The 22,814-nt window shown below is 34.1% G+C and overlaps 1 protein-coding gene across 1 annotated transcript in view; it reads right to left on the bottom strand.

Annotated features, from left to right (window-relative positions):
* Positions 1 to 22,814, bottom strand: part of LOC106466990 (myoferlin-like) — a 135,331-nt gene that overhangs the window by 36,410 nt on the left and 76,107 nt on the right. The window contains exons 20-25 of the mRNA XM_022395076.1: positions 21,272 to 21,378; positions 9,350 to 9,545; positions 7,861 to 8,013; positions 5,545 to 5,685; positions 4,724 to 4,810; positions 4,119 to 4,198 (exon numbers count right to left, since the gene is read on the bottom strand). Coding sequence (XP_022250784.1) covers positions 4,119 to 4,198; positions 4,724 to 4,810; positions 5,545 to 5,685; positions 7,861 to 8,013; positions 9,350 to 9,545; positions 21,272 to 21,378 — 764 coding nt within the window. The remainder of the gene's footprint in view (positions 1 to 4,118; positions 4,199 to 4,723; positions 4,811 to 5,544; positions 5,686 to 7,860; positions 8,014 to 9,349; positions 9,546 to 21,271; positions 21,379 to 22,814) is intronic.

The following is a 22,814-nucleotide window of genomic DNA, read 5'->3' as shown; positions in this document are numbered from 1 at the left end:
GCAAATCACTGGGAAGGAAGTGTGGGAAGTGGGTGAGTGTAGGTAAGTACCTATTGGAAATAAGTTTTCAGGGTTAAAATATGTTCACTTCCAAAACAGTAGTACCTCCTCTCCCCCATAGCTAGAATCGAATTTTTGGAAAGGTGGAGGGACCAGTGAAGGTACAAAAACAAATAATAAAGCAGAGAGCAACTGCCATGAAAAAAAAGCAGGTATGCCACTATTAAAATACGAGACACACCTGTGGGGGTATAGCACTCCTTCTGGATCGAGTATGCTCTTCACTCAGTAAAGAAGATAAGACACGTAGGGCAGAAATGAAGAGAATACAAGGCTAGGGCTAGAGGACCATATAGGAATAGGCTAAGTGCAGTCCACCCATGCAGAAAACATCCAAGGGAAGCACCTTGGGATAAAATCTTTTACGTCAATTGTGGTCCAAGGACAAAAACAACATGGAAGCACCTTGCATAAGTTTGTAAGATCAACAAGCACAGTCCATCTGGGTAAAAACATCCAGGGGAAACACCCAGGATTTAGAACAAATGTCCAAGTGAGGTCCACCCAGGTAAAAACATCCAAGGGAAGCCCCTTGATATACAATGTATGATGTCAAGTGCAGTCCATCTGGGCAAAAATCTCCAGAGGAAGTGCCTTGCATAAGAGATTTTGTACCATGTTGTATGTGTAAAATGCAGCATAATAATGATAGAGAAATCAACATGTGTGATCCGCCCAGGCAAACACATCCACGGGATGCAACTTGAATTGATATCAAGATAGCAAAGTGAGGTCCACCCAGTCAAAAACATCCAGGGGAAGCCCCTTCGTATACATTGAATTATGTCAAGTGCAGTCCGCCAGAGAAGAAGACATCTAGTGGAAGTGCCTTGCATAAGAGACATAGTGCCATAATGTGTGTATAATAGGCAGCCTAAAGACAACAACCCTCTTCTCATTGAGTGAGTACATATGGTTATGAGGTTTTGTTATTGTACAACCTCCACAGTCCACCACTTCAATGACTGGGAACTGGAAGTGGCAAGGACTCCCGTGCTCAACTAGAAGAAAGAGGGGGTGAGATGCATTTGGGGTCTGTAGGAATGACCCACTGGAGTGGATGTCTGTATTTCACTGTTTTGAAAAGCAGAAAGACCTGGATTGTAAGAATCACAGGTCTGTAGGGATGGGCAAAAATCCCTATCTACTTTACTCATGAAGTCCATGAGTCACGGTCCTCAGGATATATATATATATGAATAAAAACCCTACAACCTGAGAGCTTTTGAAAGGTGGACCTTTTTTCTTCAGAGGCAAACTTTTTGACCCTAAAGAAGAAAGGTCCACCTTTTGAAAGTGCTTGGGTGAGAGCCCAACGAACTGCCAAAAGCTCCAAGTGGTTGATATGGTAAGTAGATTCCTCAATGAACCACTGACCCAAAATCTCCCAAGAAACAAGGGAAGCCCCTCCAACCCACCAAAGAGGCATCTGTGAACAGACGCAAGTCAGGACTAGGTGGAGGAAGAGGAACCTCCACCGTGGTAAGAGCCCTGCCTAGCCACCAAACAAGGTCAGCTTTGATCCCTGGAGAAGAGTAATAGGATGAAACAAGGGATCATGGGAAAAGTTCCACTGGTCAAGACGCATCCACTGAAGGAACACATGTACTCGGCCCAAGGGAATGAGAACTTCCAAGAGAGGCCCACGTTCCCAAATGAAAAAGAATCTCTCAAGCAGGAAGAGAAGGTGAAGACAAAGCCAGAGTGACTGCTCATTTCATATCCAGGAACCGAAGTGGAGAAGGCTCAGTCCAACTGATATGGGAATTGAAGAGGACCCCCAAATGAATTAGGTATTGAGTGGAAGTGAGAAAGGACTTCCCCATCTTGATGAGAAATCCCACCTGAGCAGACCCCCAAAGAAGGAAGTGGGTGTGTTTGGCAGATTGGGCTCGGGAAAAGGCGAGCAGGAGCCAGTCGTCCATGTAATGAAGAGTCCAAAAACCCAACAAGAAGATAATGTGCAAAGGCATGGACAACCCAACAGAACACAGAAGGAGCCGAGGCAAAACCAAACAGTAGTGCACGAAATTGGAACACATCCTCCCCTTGAACAAGCCAAAGATAACAACGTGACTCCTGAGTAATGGGGATATAAAAGCATGCATCTATCAAGTTAAATTTGGTCATCCAAAGACCTAGGGAAAAAAGTCACCAAAGAGAGAGATAGGATGAATCCATGGTGAATTGGGAGTGTCCAGAAAGGCATTCAGTCAAGATAGATCGATAATAGGTCTCCAATTTCCAGTCTTTTGGGGGACAACAAACAGACGGAAGTAAAAACTCAGACGAATAGGCAACACATGTTCTACAGCATCCTTGTGAAGAAGATTGAGAACTGACTCTGCTAGACAACTTGACAAAACACAATCCCAAGTAGGAGGAAAAGAACCCGGGAAAGAGGACAGGGGAGGAGGGGACCAGAATTAAATGTCAGAAAAGAGTTGTAGCCTGTCCCCCACCTGCCCGTGGAAAGGCATCCCATCACCAATAAGGGTGAGACCAAGAGGAATGGGAATGGGAAGAACGAGCATAATGAAGGAAACATCGGGAGTAGGAAAAGGGCGGGCAAATAAGAAGCATGGGGCCCTCAAACAGGAAAAGATTGAGCAGAATCAGTATGATGAGACAAACAAGAAGCAAGGGAAGATAAAGAGGAATGCAATCTCACTACATTGACCCTGGACTATAAAGACTCAGGAAGACCCCCAAAGACCATTTCATGCATAAATGGGGCCTGATGAAGTTCCCATAACGACGAAAGGGGTAGACACGCCCCTCAAGTAATGCATCCCTCCCGAGTAAATCCAAACAACACAAGATCCAAGTGGTGAGGGACAAGCCTGAAGGGACAACCAGGTCATAGTAGACCACAGGAGGGTCCTGAGATCGACTGAGAACTGATCATGAGACTGGTTAAAGGCCTAAGACAACAACTGTAAAGAAGAAAGGACACATTAAAGATTGGTCAATGTAATGCGAATTGTAGTAAACTGGGACCTATAAAAATGAACCAAGGCATCAGGATTAAAACCCCACAAGGGAAGGAGAGGATCTGAATGCTGAGAATCCAAACAGTGATTCGTAGCATGTTGCTAAACAAAGAGAATTGGTCCAAAGGCTGAGGGGGACGAGGCATACCCACTCCCGACTGTACTTGAGCAGCAAAACATTGAGCTTGAACAAGAATGTCAGGAGAGGGAAGGAAATAATAATAATTGTAATGAAGCTCTTCTCCCGGCAAGGAAGTAGTAGAAAAATCAAGGACTAAAGGAGAGACATGTAAAAGTTGACAAACCTGATCAATAAGGTGTAAGAAAGGCATGGTCAATAGACTATTCTGACTGCCAGCATTATGTGACTAGCTGAAGAAACCAGGAGGATGGGAAAACCGAGTCAAAATTATCTTCCACCTGATGAATAACTTCCTCAAAAGCGTGGTCCTGGAGAAAGGGAGAATGAGCAGAAGATACAGCAAAAGTATCCAACTCCTACCAAATTAACGCCTGAAACTCCTCGGCCAACATCGGCAACTTGCCGCGCTGGGGACTAGTGACTTAAGTTTCATCCATATTGGTGGGAACATGTTCATCTGCCACATGAAAATTTGAATTCATAAGTCTACATGGACTTGTTAAAAAAAAGATTTAATAGTAAATGAACTATAAAATTAACAAGTAATTCCAACTAAAAAATGAAAACTAGCAAGAAACACAAAAAAACATAGCAAAGTTTGCTTGAAGAACAATTGAAAACATGTGTCTGAATACTAGTGCCAATCGAGAAAGTGGGGATTGTCCTGCAATGGTAGAGGATACAATGGGATTGGTGGAGGGTGGTCACCTGATCAGCAAATGTTGTTGCAATGATGCAAAAAATATAGGACTATAAAAGACTGGTGCACTGCTCATAATATTTAGGAAGTAGTACCATTTCGGAAAAATTAAAAACTTCAACTATCAAGAAAAAAAGAAAGACTACCAACCTCATCTTTTTAAAAAAGTTTAGAAACTCTTCAGATAAGCTACATATTACATAATCATAAAAACTGGACCAACCTAGGCTCCGGATTGACAAACCAGTCCCCTTCAAATCTCCAGCCACGTGGAGCCACAAAAATTTCTTTTGATAAATTTAGCTGTTGAAAGTAAAACCATGAATTAAATTCCAACACCAGATATGTGTTGATTATGACTGATAAAGACAAAACCATAAATGTTTCAATGTCAAAACCATATTCATTACCTTAAATGTTTGAACTAGAGTGTATGTTCTGTACAAACCTATACTAAAACAAATAGCTTTTTTTTAATGTATAGCTTCCATTTGAAAATATAAATTACATAGTTCAAATATATAATTTGCATAAATAAAAGGCAAAACCATAAGGAACACGAGTTCATTCTTTTTCACCCAAAAAGAACAAACATGAAACAAAGCCATGTTTCAACAGTACATGTCTGAAATTTAAGATAATACACATCATCACCAGTCCTCATGTCTACAGCCACCTAGACACATAAATTCTGCCACATTTGATAAAACTCACTCTAAAATGTAGAGGATGTTGCTTATACCACTTGTATTGAGATTGAAAAACATTCAAATTTTGTGTATGTATAAACACACAGATAAAAGCTTGTACTTTTTCTATTTTACTTACCATTCCATTAACATCTGACCAACTATGTCGGGTCATAGTTGGGCCACTAGAAGTCCACTTTCCTAGGACATATGCTTGGTTTTCATACTGAGAATTAAATTTTAATAAAAAAAATTTGGATATTTCAATCATAAAGTATTACTTTAGTAATTTTAGAAAAACAATTTGGATATCTTAGTTATATTAAGAAACATAATATATATTAAGTATCAACAAAACATACATCCAATAAAAGCTACATTATGTGTCCATCCAATTAATTGCATTACTTGCATTTTATTTTGTTGACTATCATTAACATGTTGTATATTATACAAAAATGAGCTTCACATTTGCGTAGAAACACTGATGCAGTGACTAAAAAACACTAAATTATTATTAGGGAATAAAATAATCCCAAAATATATCTAAAAGAAACAATGCAACTTATTTGATAATTCCTGCATTATTTCAAATTATAGTTTGAACAACAATGAAACATACAAAATTTAATAGACATGAGATGCCTTCTATAGAAATTGTTCTTGAAAGTTTTTAAAACATAAAACTATAAGGAAATATTGAGCCATTATTAAGTTCCAACTATTATTTCAAATGTACAAATAATCCAATAAATGTATATTTTCAGCTTGTTGAGTTATAAGTATAAATTCCTTAGGGTAACATAAAAAAAGTCAGTTTGTTCAAAACTCATTGAAACAAAATTTAAACTGGTTCATTCAGATTATATTGCCTTTTGTAAACAAGTTTTTCTCAAAAATAACTATTCCTATAAACATAAAAGACACGTTTTTGTTCTTGTCTGGTTTCAGATACATTACCGTTTCAGCAAACACTGATAGTTCAGCATCAGTTTGAGAAGATCGCCAATGAACATCATATATTTCTAGTCCCAACCACAACTTCATCCTTAGAAGACCAGGAACTTTCCACAAACTGTTCTTGAGGATTGAGTCAGGATGCTGTGCAAGTCGCAAGGGATCAGTTAATTGAACATTATGTAGCTGACTTATCATCGCCTTCATCTTATGTCTTTCACCAGTCTCAGGGAACTAGATTAGTTTAGGACAGATGACAGACACAAGCTGTTGTTTAACATGCTATTAGTGAAATATGTATTTGTTATGATATGCTAGACTACAACATTGAACTGCTAAATAATGTTGCGAAAAAGCACAAGGATAGCAGTCACAAGCAGTTTGTTAATATGCTATTAGTGAAGTAAGTACAACTAATGGCATATAGTAGGCTACAACATGTAAGTGCTAAATATTGTTACACATATAACAATAATAGCAGGCATAAATATAATGTTAATATACCATTTATAAAGTATTATTTCTGATCTGCCAAATGTTATTGTTCAATATTATTAGATTATTATTACAATATAAAGCCTTAACAGTTCAAAATGAACAACTACATTTACTTTTAAATCAAAAACAACAGAAAATTCAATAAAACTAGAAGTAAAACAAAAGATGCAGCATAAAAAACAAACAAACCAACTACAGCTGAACAAATTATAATTAATATAAAAAAACAACTACAAAATATAAAAACAAACAAAAATACACACAGTTATAACATTCCACCAAGTCTGAGGAATACAAACAAGAAATTCCAACAAAAACATAACAATACTAAGCTATAATTATATATATATATATATGTACCTAGGTCAGAATAACATAAACACAAAACTACAAATATAAAATATAAACAAAAAATTATGTTACAACAAATTTCAAAGCAAATACAATACAAACAAAAATTTATAAAATATAACACAAACAAGACAAAATTGCACAATTATAACACAAATAATAAGATATAGCTACAACAGTGTATCAATACTGAAACTCAATGTAGTAGTAACATACAGTTATAATAATATAAAAACAATCATACAGGATGTACATGAGTGTAAGAGTTCTTTATCATAATTGCATAAAAGTACAACATGTAAACCAAGAAAGAAACTAATAAGACCATTTAAAACATCAAAATAAATAATACAAATAATATCATACAGTTGCAACAATATATCAAGTCAGGAGAAACACAAAGACAAAAAATACAAATAACAACAAACAAGTATTAGTAAAACAATGCACCAACACAGGAGAAACACAGTCAGTAAAAAACCAAAGAAACATAGCACAACCAATAGCAAACAACTAAAGAAGACAACATGAGACTTAAGAGGATGCAACAAATGTGTCAAAATTAGTTTCTCCAGTATCAAGGCATGTGACAGTTTGTTCCATTTACTGTGATTTTTCAATTACATGAATAGTACATGTTATCAGTAATACATTTAAGATAATATAATACTGAATAAAAGAAAATAACATCACAGTTAACATAAAATTACAACAATTACCACATCACAAAATCTAAAAAAACAGAAAACTAAAGTTATGTATAGCACACAGTAAAAATAATACTAAAGAATTAAGACAGTAATGACATCAATAGTTACAATATTGCAAAAGAACATACATAACCACTAGATGTACATAACTAATCAGTTCTCTTATTGTAATTGCATTAAATTACCCATGTAAAAAATGTTCCACTGAAAACAGAAACTGATACTATGCTAAAAATATTATTTTGACAAAAGTACTATAGACTAACAGTAATAACAGCTGCTATATAAAATAACTGACAAGCAAACAGTTACAAATAGTAATTAAAATGTTATTTGGGCTGAATAACATAGCATTGTATGAAAACTACATAAGAAACATTTTCAAACTTGTAAAACGTTTTAGACAAATATTAAATTCCTAGAGATAAATACAACAAAATTAGAAACATATATTATCATTTTATATGTAGAGAATCTAAATGTTTTTACACAAAACAATTTCACCTATCAAAATCAAAGTATTATATAAAATTTTCTTTAGTTAGATTACAAATCAAAATTTAATTTCATGTAGACTCCCATTTTTTTTATTTAAGGTAAGATTTTAATAGTAGTTTTATCACTTCTTAGTAACTCTTATTAAACCTTTTACTATAACTAACTTAGGTACTACTAAAATTACAGTAGCTGGTTTGAATTGTCATGTCTAAAATATAAACAGACTTTACCTTTTTAACAGATAACTAAATACTTGGCATACCTTCAATATTAATGTCTGAAGCTTTCCACACCACTTTCCACACTTCCTTGGATCTGGATTGAAAATAATATGGTTGGCTGGGATACGACAATATGCAACTCTCTTTTTCCCACTGAGCATCCAGATGATAACATCAGGCATGCTACTTTGTGGCTGCAAGAAAATAATAATGTATTACTTATGTTACAGTAAAACTAGTTGTAATTCATCTATTAGAATGTTATATATGCTACTTCAAGGCAACAAGGAAATGATGTAAGAAATGCTACTCTGGGGTTAATAAAAAAAATGTGTTATGCTATACATGTTAATGCGAAACAATAATTGATACAGAGATACTGAAAATGGTAAAGAATATTTAATTTTTTAAGTGTTTATGCAATGGTGGAATATGAAAAACAAAGAATTAACTAATACTATTTATCACAAACTGAGATACTGAACTTCAAATTTCTAGTAAACTTTTATATGTAAAAGATATCTCAAACATAAGCTTAATGAATAACATTGAATAATCAAGTTTATCTGGTACATTCTGTGACATGATCATTCAATAAGTATTTGTTTTCTGTAACTTCAGTTGTGAAAGAAAACTTTGTATTAAACTGCAAGAAGTATTATAATTCATCATGATTTACACAACACCAATAAAAAAATTTCACACATAATAACTAGACAATAGAAACCGAAGCCATATGTAATATCAGGTACAGCACACAAAAAAACAACAACAATGAACAAAGAAAACATCAGTTTCTATGACAACCACCACTACATATGACATATTCTGATGAGGGAACAATCAAGCAGACAATGATTGGGTGGGTTCAGGTGCTGAGTTGACAGACTACAGCCTACCCAATCTCACCTGTCTCTGGTGTGAAGTAATACATATCTAATGATAAGTATGTATGTTTTAACTTTATTACACTATGCAAGCTAATCTTGTGGATATAGAAAAAACTTAATGATTTTTTTCAATCAATAAGCCAAGTTTATAAAAATGGCAAATACACTTCAACACTGGCTGAAACATTTGAAAGTTTATCAGGTTTATATAATCGAGGATACATATTTCAGAAAAACTAGCAAGTTAAGAAACTTAATTATAATGTAGAGTGGTGAATACAAGAAAAGGTGACAGTAAAAGAGAATACTATCAATGAATAGAATTTTCTTTGTTATGCAAAAAACAAACAAGAAACAGTGCAAGAAATTTGGAAAGTACAGAAACCAAATAACAGTTGTGTTAAAAAATTCAGTTTCTAAAAGTTAACATTAAAAGACCAGCTACTACTATAACAGGTTAAAAAACGATATTTTATTTGTGTAATTTCTTTGGTGATCTATGTAACCATTATTTCATATTAGTTTATAAAAATATATTTTAATCCACTGTAGTAGCTGCTTTTATGATGTTAATGCTTGTTAGTTAATGAAATTTACTAAATTTATAAGTTTCAAGAAATAAAAGCAAAAAAAAACTTACTTCAGTTGCTAAATTTTTCAGAATTTTTACATAATTCTCTACTTCTTGCAATGCCTCTTCCAAATCTGTAGCTTTTTCTCGAAGTTCCCCTGCTTGTTGACGAAGTTTATAAAGCTCATCTGTTCGTAGGTCTCTATATGTTCGATCTAGTTCATTTTCTATATGCTGACCTGGCACAGGTTTAGGTAGTTCAATGCTAAAGATAAGAAAGACATCAAAATGTGATAGTCCTTTTTCTATTCTTAAAAATCTTAAAACATACAATGTAAAAAAATGTTTCCACAATGAATAATAAAAAACTTGAAGTCCTTACCAGTGATCCTAAGAATAAAGTTTGTTTTAACTAGAACCGAACACCTACAAATAAGTTTGGATTTAGGGTCTTATTTTGTTATACCACAGGGTTCATAGCTAATCATGTGAAGTTAAATTACTTAATACTAAGGCAAAGCATTTAAATATTCAAAACTTATGGAATAATATTAATTTTGTCTGGATATATTCACTACTGGTACCCACAGCCAAAAACAGACTGATTTGTTTTAAGCATTTTGCCTTTATTGAAAAGGCTAAAAAACATAAGGTATATTTATTAATTTCATATAGAGGTATATACACATAATTGAATGAACATCATGTCTCAGTGCAAAATCTAATAAATCAGAAAGAAAATAAGTCTGAAAGGAAATGTGTTTCAATCAAAGGATCTTGTGCAAAACCCATCAGTCACCTCTGTTCCCAATTCTTGAGCTGTGAAACACTTAAGCTATACTTTTACAACATCTTTTTCCACACTTTAACATCTGCAAAGTATGAAATGATGTCGTCAAAATTGATGCATCAGAGCATGGTTCTCTCAGTTGTCATTAAACAGAGTTTTATGTTGATAGTTTTGCATCGAAGCCTGATGTTTATCACTTGCCATTTTAGAAAATGCCCTTTCTATGTTGCAGTTGGTAATTGGCATACTCAGATAAATATGAAATGCTTCATCCACATCAGAAAACATAGATTTGAGCTTGTTACATTGGATCAGTTGCAGGCATTCTTGTACAAACAGGGCAATGTCTCTTTCTATAAACTTAGAGAAGTGTATTATCTCTTCTGGGAAAGAATCATCCAAATCGATTAGGTAAGCCATGCACAGGCTCTTTGCTGCTACTTAAATGTCGGGAATGGGCATAGTCTTGAAGCTGGTAAAAAATCTGAAGCTGGTTCAAGCCATTTCATACATGGTATGATGATTGTTCATACATGTAACTAACTTGTCAATGATTTGGATGAAGCACTCAACCCAGAATTTCTGTGCTCCTATAAAGGATACTTCACTGTTACAGGTTTTATCAGCTGCCAATTTACACACCAATTTTCTTGAAATTTTGTTCTTGTACTGTCATACAGCATCTGACAATTTACAAGCACTGTCTCCAATCTCCTGGAAGTCCTCACAAAGTGTGATAACATATTCTGCCATAGACTTCAGAAGTTTTACGGCAACTGAAAAACACAGACCCTTCTCCTGATGTTTCTTACTCATGCCACAGAACAGTCATGAATGTAGTCTTTAGTGACTCCATTTTCTCCAACAGGGTCATTGCTTCATCCAAATACTATGATTATCTTGATTGTCTTTCTACATCTTCTTAAGTTTAAGATAGATCTTATAGTAATTTTCATACAGCACTTTTGTCAAAATTGCTCTTGCAAACAACTGAATTCTGTTAAGACTCATTAAAATATCAGACCTATCTTTTCCACTTGTTATACATGAACAGATATTCTCCCATTGATGTGTGGAAGAAAGGAACAAGTTGTATAGAATCTGAAGGCAACCAAAAGTCAGAGGCATGCTGGTAGCTTTCTACAGCATTGATTCCTACCAAGTTCGGAAAGTGTGCAAGGTAGGCTGCTCTATTTCACAAACATACTGGAAGTGCTGAAGTGTTATCATATGATTGTCCACATGTATCTTATATATATCTACACCAAGATTTCCCATCTTCTGCAATACTACATCAGTCACTGACTTGCCGTTATGTCTACTTGATGACTTATATCTGTTGAAAACATGAGGCAATGAATAGATGACTATAGTCATTTCATTGGAAATTATCTTGAGAACTCCTTTTCCCATGATCCCTTTGTAGGTCGTGAAAGACAGATAGGAGATAATCAATGTTTAGAATTATAAATGGATTTTTCTCAATGTTAAAATACTTTTATTGCAAGCTTTGTTGCCCAATGAAGGCTCTGGTAAGAGGGCCAAAAGCTTGCAACAAAAGTAGTTTAACGTAGAGAAAAGTCTGTTTATAATTCTACATATTAATTTACCTACATTATGAATCTTAAACAACAATACTCAATGTCCTTATTGCCTTGTGTCTCCAGAAGCTTTGCTATAAATGGGTCTAATTTTGCCAAAAATTACATAGCTCAAAGTCAACAATGTCCTCACACTTTCCTCTCAAAGCCAGATCTCATTCCCATAAAAACGTCAGGCATTCTACAACTCTGTGCAATGCATCTCTCCAGTACCATCTCTTTTTCTTGAGTTTTCAGGAGTGCATCTACTTTTCAGTCTTTAGATATTTTTGCTACCAAACACAGCACTTAATTAAGATGCCCACTACTCTTTTATAATTCTCGAGAGCCCAATGCCTATGGGAACATTTGCAAAATCCTGTATGAAAGGAGTCACATTGCAAGTAATTTGAGTTTCTCAAGAAAGCGCAATATAAACATAATATCTTGCCAGTATACAGGAAATAGATCAACCACTCCCTTCTTCTTGTCTTACCATTTTTCAAGTTGAATGAAAAATAATTCTACGTTAAGTATCGAGATGTGTTTTTCGAATAAGCTTGTCACTTCGATGCTTCAAGATTGTTGCTGCTTATGATCTGGTTTGGAATTTCCTGCCCATGAATCCAGTAATCTATTACTGCATTACTATCAGCTGACTACAAAGTTGGATCCAATGGCCATGGAAGTTCTTGCAACGAAGTAAAAGCTGCTACTGCTTGTAATCTCTCAATTTCTATATTAGAACTAGCTTGAGTTATTATACTTGCAATGCTACCTTTGTTCATTCCTTGCTCTGAAATGACTGTGCCAGTGTTACACGTGGTATCAACAACAGCATTAACAGTCATGTTGCTGTTAATATCCACTATCTCAACCAATAAACCTGCTGCTATACTCTTGAAAATAGTGGTGTCTTCACTGCTAACCACATCCTTGAGTTTAGTGGATATAGTAGAGCCTTCATTTATGTTGTCAAGTTCTAATTCACTTGTAAGGCCTATATCAAAATCTCCCAGCAGGATCAGTTTGCTCTCGTATGAGTAAAATGTCATAAGCTTTGGAATGTTTTTCCAAAATAGCCTTCCGTTTTTTCTTTCTGCTTCTTTCTTTGTGTGCTACCACTATCTTATTTTCTTTAAACTGTGTAGATCAACCTATCTGAAAATAAGATAAAAAATCAGTTAATGGAAAGAAAATAATTCACAGATAAGTAACAGCTGAAGACAGGGCCAGACCTATACAGTATGATACTATAGAAAAGAGAAACTGGTGGTATTCGTCCAAACTAGCTATTTTTATTCAAAATAAAGTAAAACAACTTGGGCATTTAACTACAGAAAGTGAGTTTAAAGCACAAAAAATAAATAAAATACTTTGTCTTGTCAATTTTTTTTATTAATTTGTAATTTCAATCATTCTTTCTGCTTTCATGTTTCTGAGTGATATTGCCCTTAAATTATCAATTGCTTGAAGACATTGAAAATCAAACAATGGATCAATCAGTAATCCTGTCAATGTAAAATTTATCAAGATCTGTTGCAGGTCTACATGTATATTTATGAAAAATATAAGCAAGTTTATAAAAATGTAAGGTATTTTAAATACTTGCTATAAGAATGTGTATAGAATTTAAACAATGAAAGCCATGAAAGTATCTTATTATATTGATAAATATGATATAATAGGACTAATTTGAAGGTATTTTAACAGAACCCTCATTTGGTGACATGATTTGAATAATGAATACATACATTTGCAAAATGACCTGATTTAATCAAGAGAAACACTTCTTTTACACTTGCTCCACCTTAATCATCAACTCATAAGTTTACTGATATAAATAAAAAATGCTGATAATTTCTCAGTGTTGATTTAGCTTCCTGTTTAAATACAAATGAAAGCACTTAACTAGTAGTAAAGAAAAGGCTCTACATTGAAATGTTCTGTGCTGGTCTGACAGAAATGTCGGCACACTTCATGATGATTATCACAACAGGCATAGAAAGCAAAGCTTCTGTACTTCAGAGTACCAACAACTCATGGCAAATTCAATTTTAAGTCTGATATTGCCTTTTTTTATAACATGGCAGGGATCTATTTTTAAAAGTAAGTGTTGGTATGTTTGTGGCTGCATGGTTAGTCTTTTGGAATGTTATTTATGTTTGTTTGCAGTATAAATTGTATAGCAATATTTTGTGTGGTACATTTGAAACATGTGGAGGGTATAGGTTAGTGTATTTCTGGTTTCACCTTTGTAATAATATTTATTTGCCAACATTGGGATTCTTTTTCTTAGTAATGGCAAGTTACTTGTCTTGTGCACATAATTAAATGGGGTATAGCATGGAAGCCTTAGGAGCTAATTTGAGGATTCTATTCTGTTGCAGTTCTATTTTTTTATTTGTTTGTTTTTGAATTTCGTGCAAAGCTACACAAGGGCTACCTGTGCTAGCTATCCCTAATTTAACAGTGTAAGACTAGAGGAAAGGCAGGTAATCTTCACCACCCACTCTTGGGCTATTCTTTTACCAATGAATAGTGGGATTGACCATCACATTATAACGCCCCCACGGCTGAAAGGGTGAGCATGTTTGGTGGGACGGGGATTCGAACCTGCGACCCACAGATTGTGAGTCGAGCACCCTAACCACCTGGCCATGCCAGGCTGGCATCTAATTTTTTAAGAATGGTGTTAAACGTATTAAATGTAACTTGGTATCCATATTCTATTAAAGGACAAATATAAGCTTTACAGATTTTCAATACTGTGTTGGGAGCACAGCCTTTATTTGTATAAAGTCTATAAGTCGTAGGTAGTTTACATATTTACTAATGGACGAGTGAACATCTTTTTATATGATCTGCCCACATGAGACATCTATCATTCGTAATACCAAGAAATTTAGCACTAGAACATAACTTTATTTCCTCATTGATTAATTTCAATTTTACCTTTTTAGCATTTTTGGAATGTTAATTCAACTTTCTACGGAACACAATTCCTTGTGTTTTAATGGAGTTAAGCATAATCTGCTAGTTATTGCACCAATCAGTAATTATATCTAATGATTTCTGTACTCTGTTCACAGCTATCAGCAGGTTGCATGATATACTCCAAACAGCAATGTCATCAGCATATTGCGAGAAGTACATACAGGTTAAATCTGGGAATGGAATGTTATTAACAAATGAAATACATAAGAGTGGCAAAAAAGACTGAACCTTGCACAATTCCCACTGAAATGTTAATTGTTTTGAAAAGTATGTTATTAATTCTAGCCACCACAGAGCTGTTCATTAAAAAGTTAGAGATCCATCTGACTATCTTAGTGTTAATGTTCATTAAGTGGAGTTTTTATCTAATGGCATTATGTAAAACTGAGCTAAAGGCTTTCTGTACATCTAAGAAAACTGCTACAGTGGCCTGATTGTTATTAAGTGATTTATAAAATGATTCTTTAAGTCACATTAAATGTTCAATGGTTTGTCTGTTCACTTGTTGGAAAGGAGATTCTTAGGTTTACAAAAGTAAAATAATACATTTGAAACTATTCATTCTAATAATTCGCCTAAACAACTAAGTGGACTAATGGGTCTGAAGTTATTAGGATTTGAATCTCTGGTGAAGGTTTCAGGAATTAGTGTAATAATTGCTGTTTTTCCAAATGTCTTGGTAATAACCTGTTATTAAGAATAAGTTAATTAAGGGAGTAAGTGATTTGTCTGATAATTTTCTGTGAATTATGTTTCTGATCCCACTGTATCCAGTGTTTTTATGTTCACCTTTAGTAATTTTTTATTTAGTATATCACTATTGTCAAATAGTTTGTTGTCATCAGTTTCTAACTACCTTTTTATTTTATTTTACCTAATGTTAGCTATAACACCATGTCATTGGTGTCAGTAAGTGTCAGTAAACTATTTTAATAGTTGATGATAATACACTTAAGATTGATTGTATGTTTGTTAAAATAAAAAAGTGGTTCTAGATGATTTAATATTTAAACAAAATTTTTAACTTCAGAAAAAGCACTACATAACAAACCATAAAGCTCATTTTTTATTTATCATATCAAAATAAAACAGATTAGAAATAAAAAATTCAATTTACAGCCATTAGAAACTCAAATGTTCAATAATGACAAGCTAGAATATAAAATAAGAGCCTCCTACCTTTTCTATTTGCTGAGATATCATGATATTTAGCGAACCCATCACATTGGCTCTGCCCACCACTTCATCATTTGTAAAGACTTATTTATCTACACCTACTTTTATATACCAATAACTTTATAATCAATCAAAATCTATGTACTTATTCTACATAATTCTGTCACACTTCCTAACTTACTTACAAGAGAAATGCTCTTATATCATTGGAAAGTTTGAAGTAATGCTATCAAAACTATTCTGTGAATAGACCCAAATACAATTTAGTTAGGTTGCCTGATAAATTATAGTGGATTTTTGAGGTATTGGTATAGTAATATATAACTTCTTTTGTATTCCAAAATGCTTATATAAAGTCCACAAAAAATTGTTTTTTTCCACCTCCACATGTGAATTTGGAAGAGACCTAGCAAGTATGGCTCATGAGTGCAAAAAGAAGGACTTGGTAGCATCGTAAGTAGTAGAGATCATTGTTTTCCAAATATTTTTTATTTACTGTTTTATAGTTGAAGAAAAATAACTGACATTTAAGTAGTTATTTGAAAACATTAGTTATATATATATATATACATATACACATATGTAATGTATGGTAGCCAATATATTACTGTATTTTTCTACTCATTTATACTGAGGTAGAATAAAAACAAATTATATAAAACTAAAGACTTGGCAATTCAGAAAAAGTATATTTATGTAACTTGTGAAAGTCTAAGAAATAAATTTATCACTGATCAACTGATCTTAACACATGAAAAGGAACATCTATAGTAAACACCTGGTTGAACTTGCAGTTTGCTGGTGAATAATTTGTTTCTCAAGTTACAATCAAGAAGGCTAAGCCAAGAATACTAGCCTAACCAAAATGAGCTGAATTTATATTACTGGAAATTACACATTCATTGATTACTGTGTAAGCATGGTAACATAGGAAACAGTATGTCCATAAGCATTTACACCTATACCAATGCTAAATCCCAACCACCAAGTAAGATAACTAGCAAATTTATTGGATGATATACAACTTTATACTTTGTAGAGAGCCATATCATAAATATTTTCTCTCACTTTTATAAATTACTTTAGAAACTTCTTGTTGCAACTACTGTGGCAAATTCTATCCCACTGTGTTCTCAGAGCAGGGAAAATTCTGGGAATTGTGCCGCATGAACTTATTTGATATTGACGGTGTCAAAGTACGGTAACACCTAAACAGGAACGGTGATTCATTGCTTTATATTCAGCAGGTTTCTATATCAACCACTAACAGCAGAATAATAATAGGAAACAGGTGTAAAAAGATTAGATGAAACTCTCAGGAGATTTACTTGTTTGTTTGTTTGTTTTGAATTTGGCACAAAGATACACGAGGGATATCTGCACTAGCCATCTCTAATTTAGCAGTGTAAGACTAGAGGGAAGGCAGATAGTCATCATCATCACCCACCACCAACTCTTGGGCTACTCTTTTACCAATGAATAATGAGATTGACCATTACATTATAATGCCTCCACTCAGCCAATAATGAAAGGGTTAAAGATGCTATATTTTTGCAAACTTTTGATCACTAGCATTAAGCTTTGCAATATCCTCAAGAATAAGTTTCCTTTTCTGTGTCTTTTCATTCAGTTCAGCTGTTTCCCTCTGTTGATCAAGGTATTGGTTATACTTCTGTCTAACACTTTGAATAGCAGTAAGCATCCTTGTTTGAAACATTAACCCTTCATTCACAGAAAAGCCTCTTTCAAGAATTGCTTGGACATGAGAAAGTATCAAAATGAGTTTAAAAATACACCATAAGGACTCATAATTCATAGGTTAGCCCATGTGTTTGAACAAAAAGCAATCAAACCAGTCAGCTTTGAGGTCAAAATCCTTGAAGATCTGAGAATTTGGCTTCAAATCCTGAAATAAAAACAAGTCATACTGTCTGATTAAGCGACCCCATTCTTCTGCTTTGAGAGATTTCAAATTGAAAAGAGCAGACAGTACACATTGAAAATGAAACTTACTATTCATTGCATCTGAGACCATTTTTATAGGGGAAAAACAGGCAACATTATGAGTAAATGAGTATTTCAACAGACACTTCTCAATTAAACAAAAACAGACAAACACTCATTATAAAATGCAAGATTGTCTTTGGAGTTGCCTTCTCTGTGGCAATCAATACCTTCATATTTTTTGTTGCACAAAAACCAATATGAACATGTTAGCTGATTTGATATTTTACATATTGCTTAAGTCAGTTTTCAACCATTTCAATGCAGTTTCTGCTTTGGATAGCACATCATGTTTTACAATCCTTCTCAGAAGATTTCTGATCATAGACTCAAGATCACAACTGACAAAAGGCAGTACAGGATGGTCAGTCTGATATTTTGTCAGAAATAGAGAGAGTTATTCAGATAACAAGATACAAAATGATAATTTTGTTATAGAAGGGATGTCATTTGTTGCACATTTCACAGTATTAGATGCTTGATGTTTGAATACTGTGTAAGAATTTGATTTGGCTTTAATGCTTTGATGTATGTTTTGATATTCAGAATAATTTCAATTGCCCTAAGTGCAACAGGTGCATTCTCTGTTCATCTGGTAGAACAAGCTTTCAGTGTATACATGAGACCCAGTAATTTTCTCAAAGTTTTCCTGTCTGGCTGGAGAACCTTTGAAAAAGCAGGTTTTACACTGAATTAAGTATTGTTTCTAAATTACAATTAGAGGCATTGCAAGCAGTACAAAGAGCCCCATGGACTGTGTGGAGACCACAAGACCCAAGGTTTATTGAAGATGGGTCAAAATCCGTAGTTTTTAACTCTGATTCCAGATTCTCATGGTTAACAGTTGGACTGTCCATCCTTATTTGCAAAAGATGACTAAGATTAAGCTCTTCTGTCAGCTGTAAGAAATGGCTTAAGAGATCATTAGCCCCAAATGTGGCCAAAGAATGCAGAATCAAGAAATCTAATCATCACCTAGATGAAAAGAAGTGAATCATCCAAAGGCTAATTGCAAAGTAATGCAACTATATAAAATAGTATTGTGCATTTAAATCAATGAAATTTGGCCCATTCTCTAGAATATAAATTTAACTTCAAATTACTTGCTGAAGTACAGAGTTGTGTTAATTTGTCGCAACAGTAGGCCTAACTGTAAATGTTCTATCTGGCATCAGCCTAGGTTCAAACGATATCAAACTGTGTATGGTTGGTAGGGCTGCTGTTGATGAGTGTACCTTATTCACGTTAGCCTTGTGCTTTAATCCCTTCATAAGGCTTATAATCATGGACTTGCCCATATTGTCAACTTCAAACCTTTAATGGCATACATTGCAACAAATGTCTTGGCGATGTGCAACCCTAACAAGCCATTCCTTGAACTCATCCTTCTGAAGCCACATTTGCCAGGCATGTTTTATATGCATACACATTCAAGTCAATACAAATGAACAGAAAAATAATGACAGAAAAACAGATGAATTGCAATTATATAATTAGTTGAATGGTAAAGCTCAGACATTAATGGCCTCATTCAACCTTGTACCTCTGAAGTAATTCAAGTTGCTATTCATGCATTTGCATGTGAAGTGCATCCTTGTCAGTAAAGGAAAATGTGAAGGGCTCACTTGGAAGATCGTCACCATTGGATATTATATGATGTAACCATCAAATAAAAACATAAATTATGGAAAATGCTGATTTATAATACTGACAGGAGAAAATTTTCATTTTCCATGATTTTTTCCAAAACTCTGGGGTCAATTAATATTTTTTAAAAACTTTCCAGGCCCTGGAAATTGTTTCCACAATTTTTGAATACTTTTCAAAATCCATATGAACCTTCCAGAACTGCACCATGCCGAGCTACCTACTCGGTTTGCCTATTGGCAGGGTTGGCCCTGACAGAAGGAGACTCGGTTTGATAAAATTTGTGCTTTTGGTGTTAACTGTGTTTAAATTTAAAAAGTGAAAGCCTGAGAGCAACATCACTAAAGCATTTTCTTAATGAACTTGTATATAGTGTAGTTCATTCCAAGTTGTCTCCTGCTGGGACAGCAATAAGTCTTCAGATTTACACACCTAAATCAGGGGTTCAATTTCCCCGGTGGACACAGCAGATAGCCTAATATAGCTTTGCTACAAGAAAAACACACACACACATTCCAAGTTTGAAATATGCTTGAAAAATTAAAATGGTGTTCACCACCTTGTACACTTCCTCCCACAATCAGTTGAATAAACACTGAACAAATGCCACAGTTATTATCTGATTGTTTATAAGTATTTATGCAACATGCAGATCTCAAATGGTCACTTGACCATCTACATACCAAAACCTCTTCATCCCTCACTGCAGTGCACTTTCACAGAAGTCAGTGGCAATGTCAGCATGAAATGATGAATTCCTTGGAAGTTTTCATCACAATTCGTTCTGTTGTGTTTGCAGTGAGTTGTGAACTTTCAGATTATTACTAATAATAAAGGATTTCTAAGGTGCCTCTCTAGCATGCTGTTTGAAGCCTCTCATCATTATACTCAGAGATTATTATTATTGAAAGAATATGTGAATTTTTTGGAAAAATTAGCATCAACTTACTGATGTTTACATGTTGATTCCCATGCTCTTTGAATTGGAACTTGAGGCACTCACTAGATAACTTGGTTAGATGGAAATAAATTTAACAGAAACAACAGGGCCAAAAAATGATTTTTTAATTGAGAGGTCCATAATAATCAAATCTACCTAATGAGTTCACAGTGAAAGAGACCCAGAAGGATGTCAAAATAAACTGTGAAGGTGGTATAGGGGCACCACTTACTTTGTGCCATAAAATAATGAACAAAAAAATGTTTGTTTGTAATTGCTTGTTTGTAATTTAGCACAAAGCTACACAATGGGCTATCTGTGCTCTGCCCACCACGGGTATCGAAACCCGGATTCTAGCGTTGTAAGTCCGCAGACATACTGCTGTGCCACTGGGGGGCACAAAAAAATGACACTGAACAAGAAGAGGTTATTAACTTGTCTTGAATAGAGCTCCCCACTCCAAGAAAAAAAAAGTGACCCAGGATTTACTGGAACTCCCTCACCAATGCAGCTCTGGCAGTACTGCTCCTCTTCCCACCCCTAAATTCAGCATTATCTATACACATCAGCATGACAAAAAAATTTCATGTTTCAACAAAACTTGTATATTACATTTTAGTTCTTGTGCTTGGCTTTTAGTCTCTAAATGTTACATTTCTAAATGATTCAGATAATATTATAATGATAATGCTTTGGTACAGATTTTGTGATTTGTCACTTTGATTTGGTAAGTTTTCAATTCAAGCACACATTTAAAGTTACAAGCAATCCTATGTGCCACATAATTGTTCTATTAATCCTTTACATTGCTCTATCCAGAATATTATATTTTGTTTAATACTAATCACATGACTCACTCTGCATCAAAGATCAGCTGATTCAACATGGCTACAAACTGGACTGCCAATTCTGTAATAGGTTTTCCAGCATCTAAGCCTTTTTTAATATTATTGAGTCTGGTTTCCTGAGAAGAAAAATTATGAAATATAATAAAACATGTTTTTTCGAAATAAAAATTATATCTCTGAAATAATTATTTAAGCAAGGCTTAAAATATATTACTGTTGAATCTAAATATTTATTTCATCTATTTACACTTTAGAATGCATATTATTATTAGATATATATATATACAATGGTTATAAATGAAGTTTTGATATATATGTCAAATGATGAACAATACATTGTAACCAAATGAAAGCTAAGATTTAAAATAAGTACTGAATTGTCCCTAAGACCTCACTGTGAACATTATGTTGTCATAAAAGTCACAGACTGGACACAACTTTAGATGCTCAATATGTGCCCAATTTACATCAAAGAATCATCCTACCAGTGCCAGTTTGGATATATTCCTATTGGATTGAAACTCAATGCTGTGTAGCACCATCACCACACCTTTTCTAAACTTTTTGATAACTGGCATCACTACTCCTCCAAATTCCGTATGGAAAAAATATTCATTCTGATGAATTTTTAATTCTACCTTTTATATCACATCATTTATTAATTTCCATAACTGTATAGATTTGTTCTGAATTTTCTTGTCCCATCTCTGCTATGTCCTTGTAATCATCATTTATATTTAACCCTATTGCCCCCAGCGCCATTTTTAATTTCATTTATGCATATGGTACTGTGTTACATTCAAAATTTTATAAGACCACTTTACTATGAATATCTATCAGTGAAAGTAACATTATAAGATATTTTATAATTTTTATATTATCTAAATTTTAATTACTTTGTTTCGTAGGAAACCTTTAAAAAATATATTTAAGCTGTAATTTTCGTGTCAAATGATCCACACACTTTGAAAAATCTCGACATTAGCATCGCTTCACTCTTTGCCAAATGAGCCGGCAATGTACAAGAATTTCAACACGCTAACTACATGCTTTTGACCTAATTGACATGTGAGATCTAAAGTCCTAAAACTGTATTCACTGGTAAAGAGAAATAAATTTTCAAACCCTTGACAGTCACCATGCCCAACTTTTATACTTTGGCTTGAGATCTATAACGTACATGTAGTTAGTTGACACAGGTGTATATTGTCGTTAGAAAGAGCTCAGTTTACACTATACTCTACCAATGGTTAATTTGAAATTGGCATGCAGGTTTTAATGTAACTGCCATTCGTATTGTTGTCTGCTTGATTGACAATAGTACATACAGTGGTTTTTTACCTAAATATGCTATAGTTAAATTGTATTTAGGCCTTACTTTTATATTCTAGTTAAGTATGTGTTACGCCTCTGGTCGTTAGTAAATTTTCCGTAAAAATTCTTTCCGAAGAAACTTTACCGATAGAAGTCCGTTCTTAAATAAAACTGGTTTATTCTTTCTGAATACAACTTTGCAATACACTTAATTTCCACAGTCACACTATAACAAACG

This window comes from Limulus polyphemus, unplaced genomic scaffold (assembly GCF_000517525.1).
Source record: "Limulus polyphemus unplaced genomic scaffold, Limulus_polyphemus-2.1.2 Scaffold2451, whole genome shotgun sequence".
Lineage (NCBI taxonomy): Eukaryota > Metazoa > Arthropoda > Merostomata > Xiphosura > Limulidae > Limulus > Limulus polyphemus.
The sequence above is the reverse complement of the archived record's forward strand: the minus strand, read 5'-3'. Positions and strand labels throughout refer to the sequence as shown.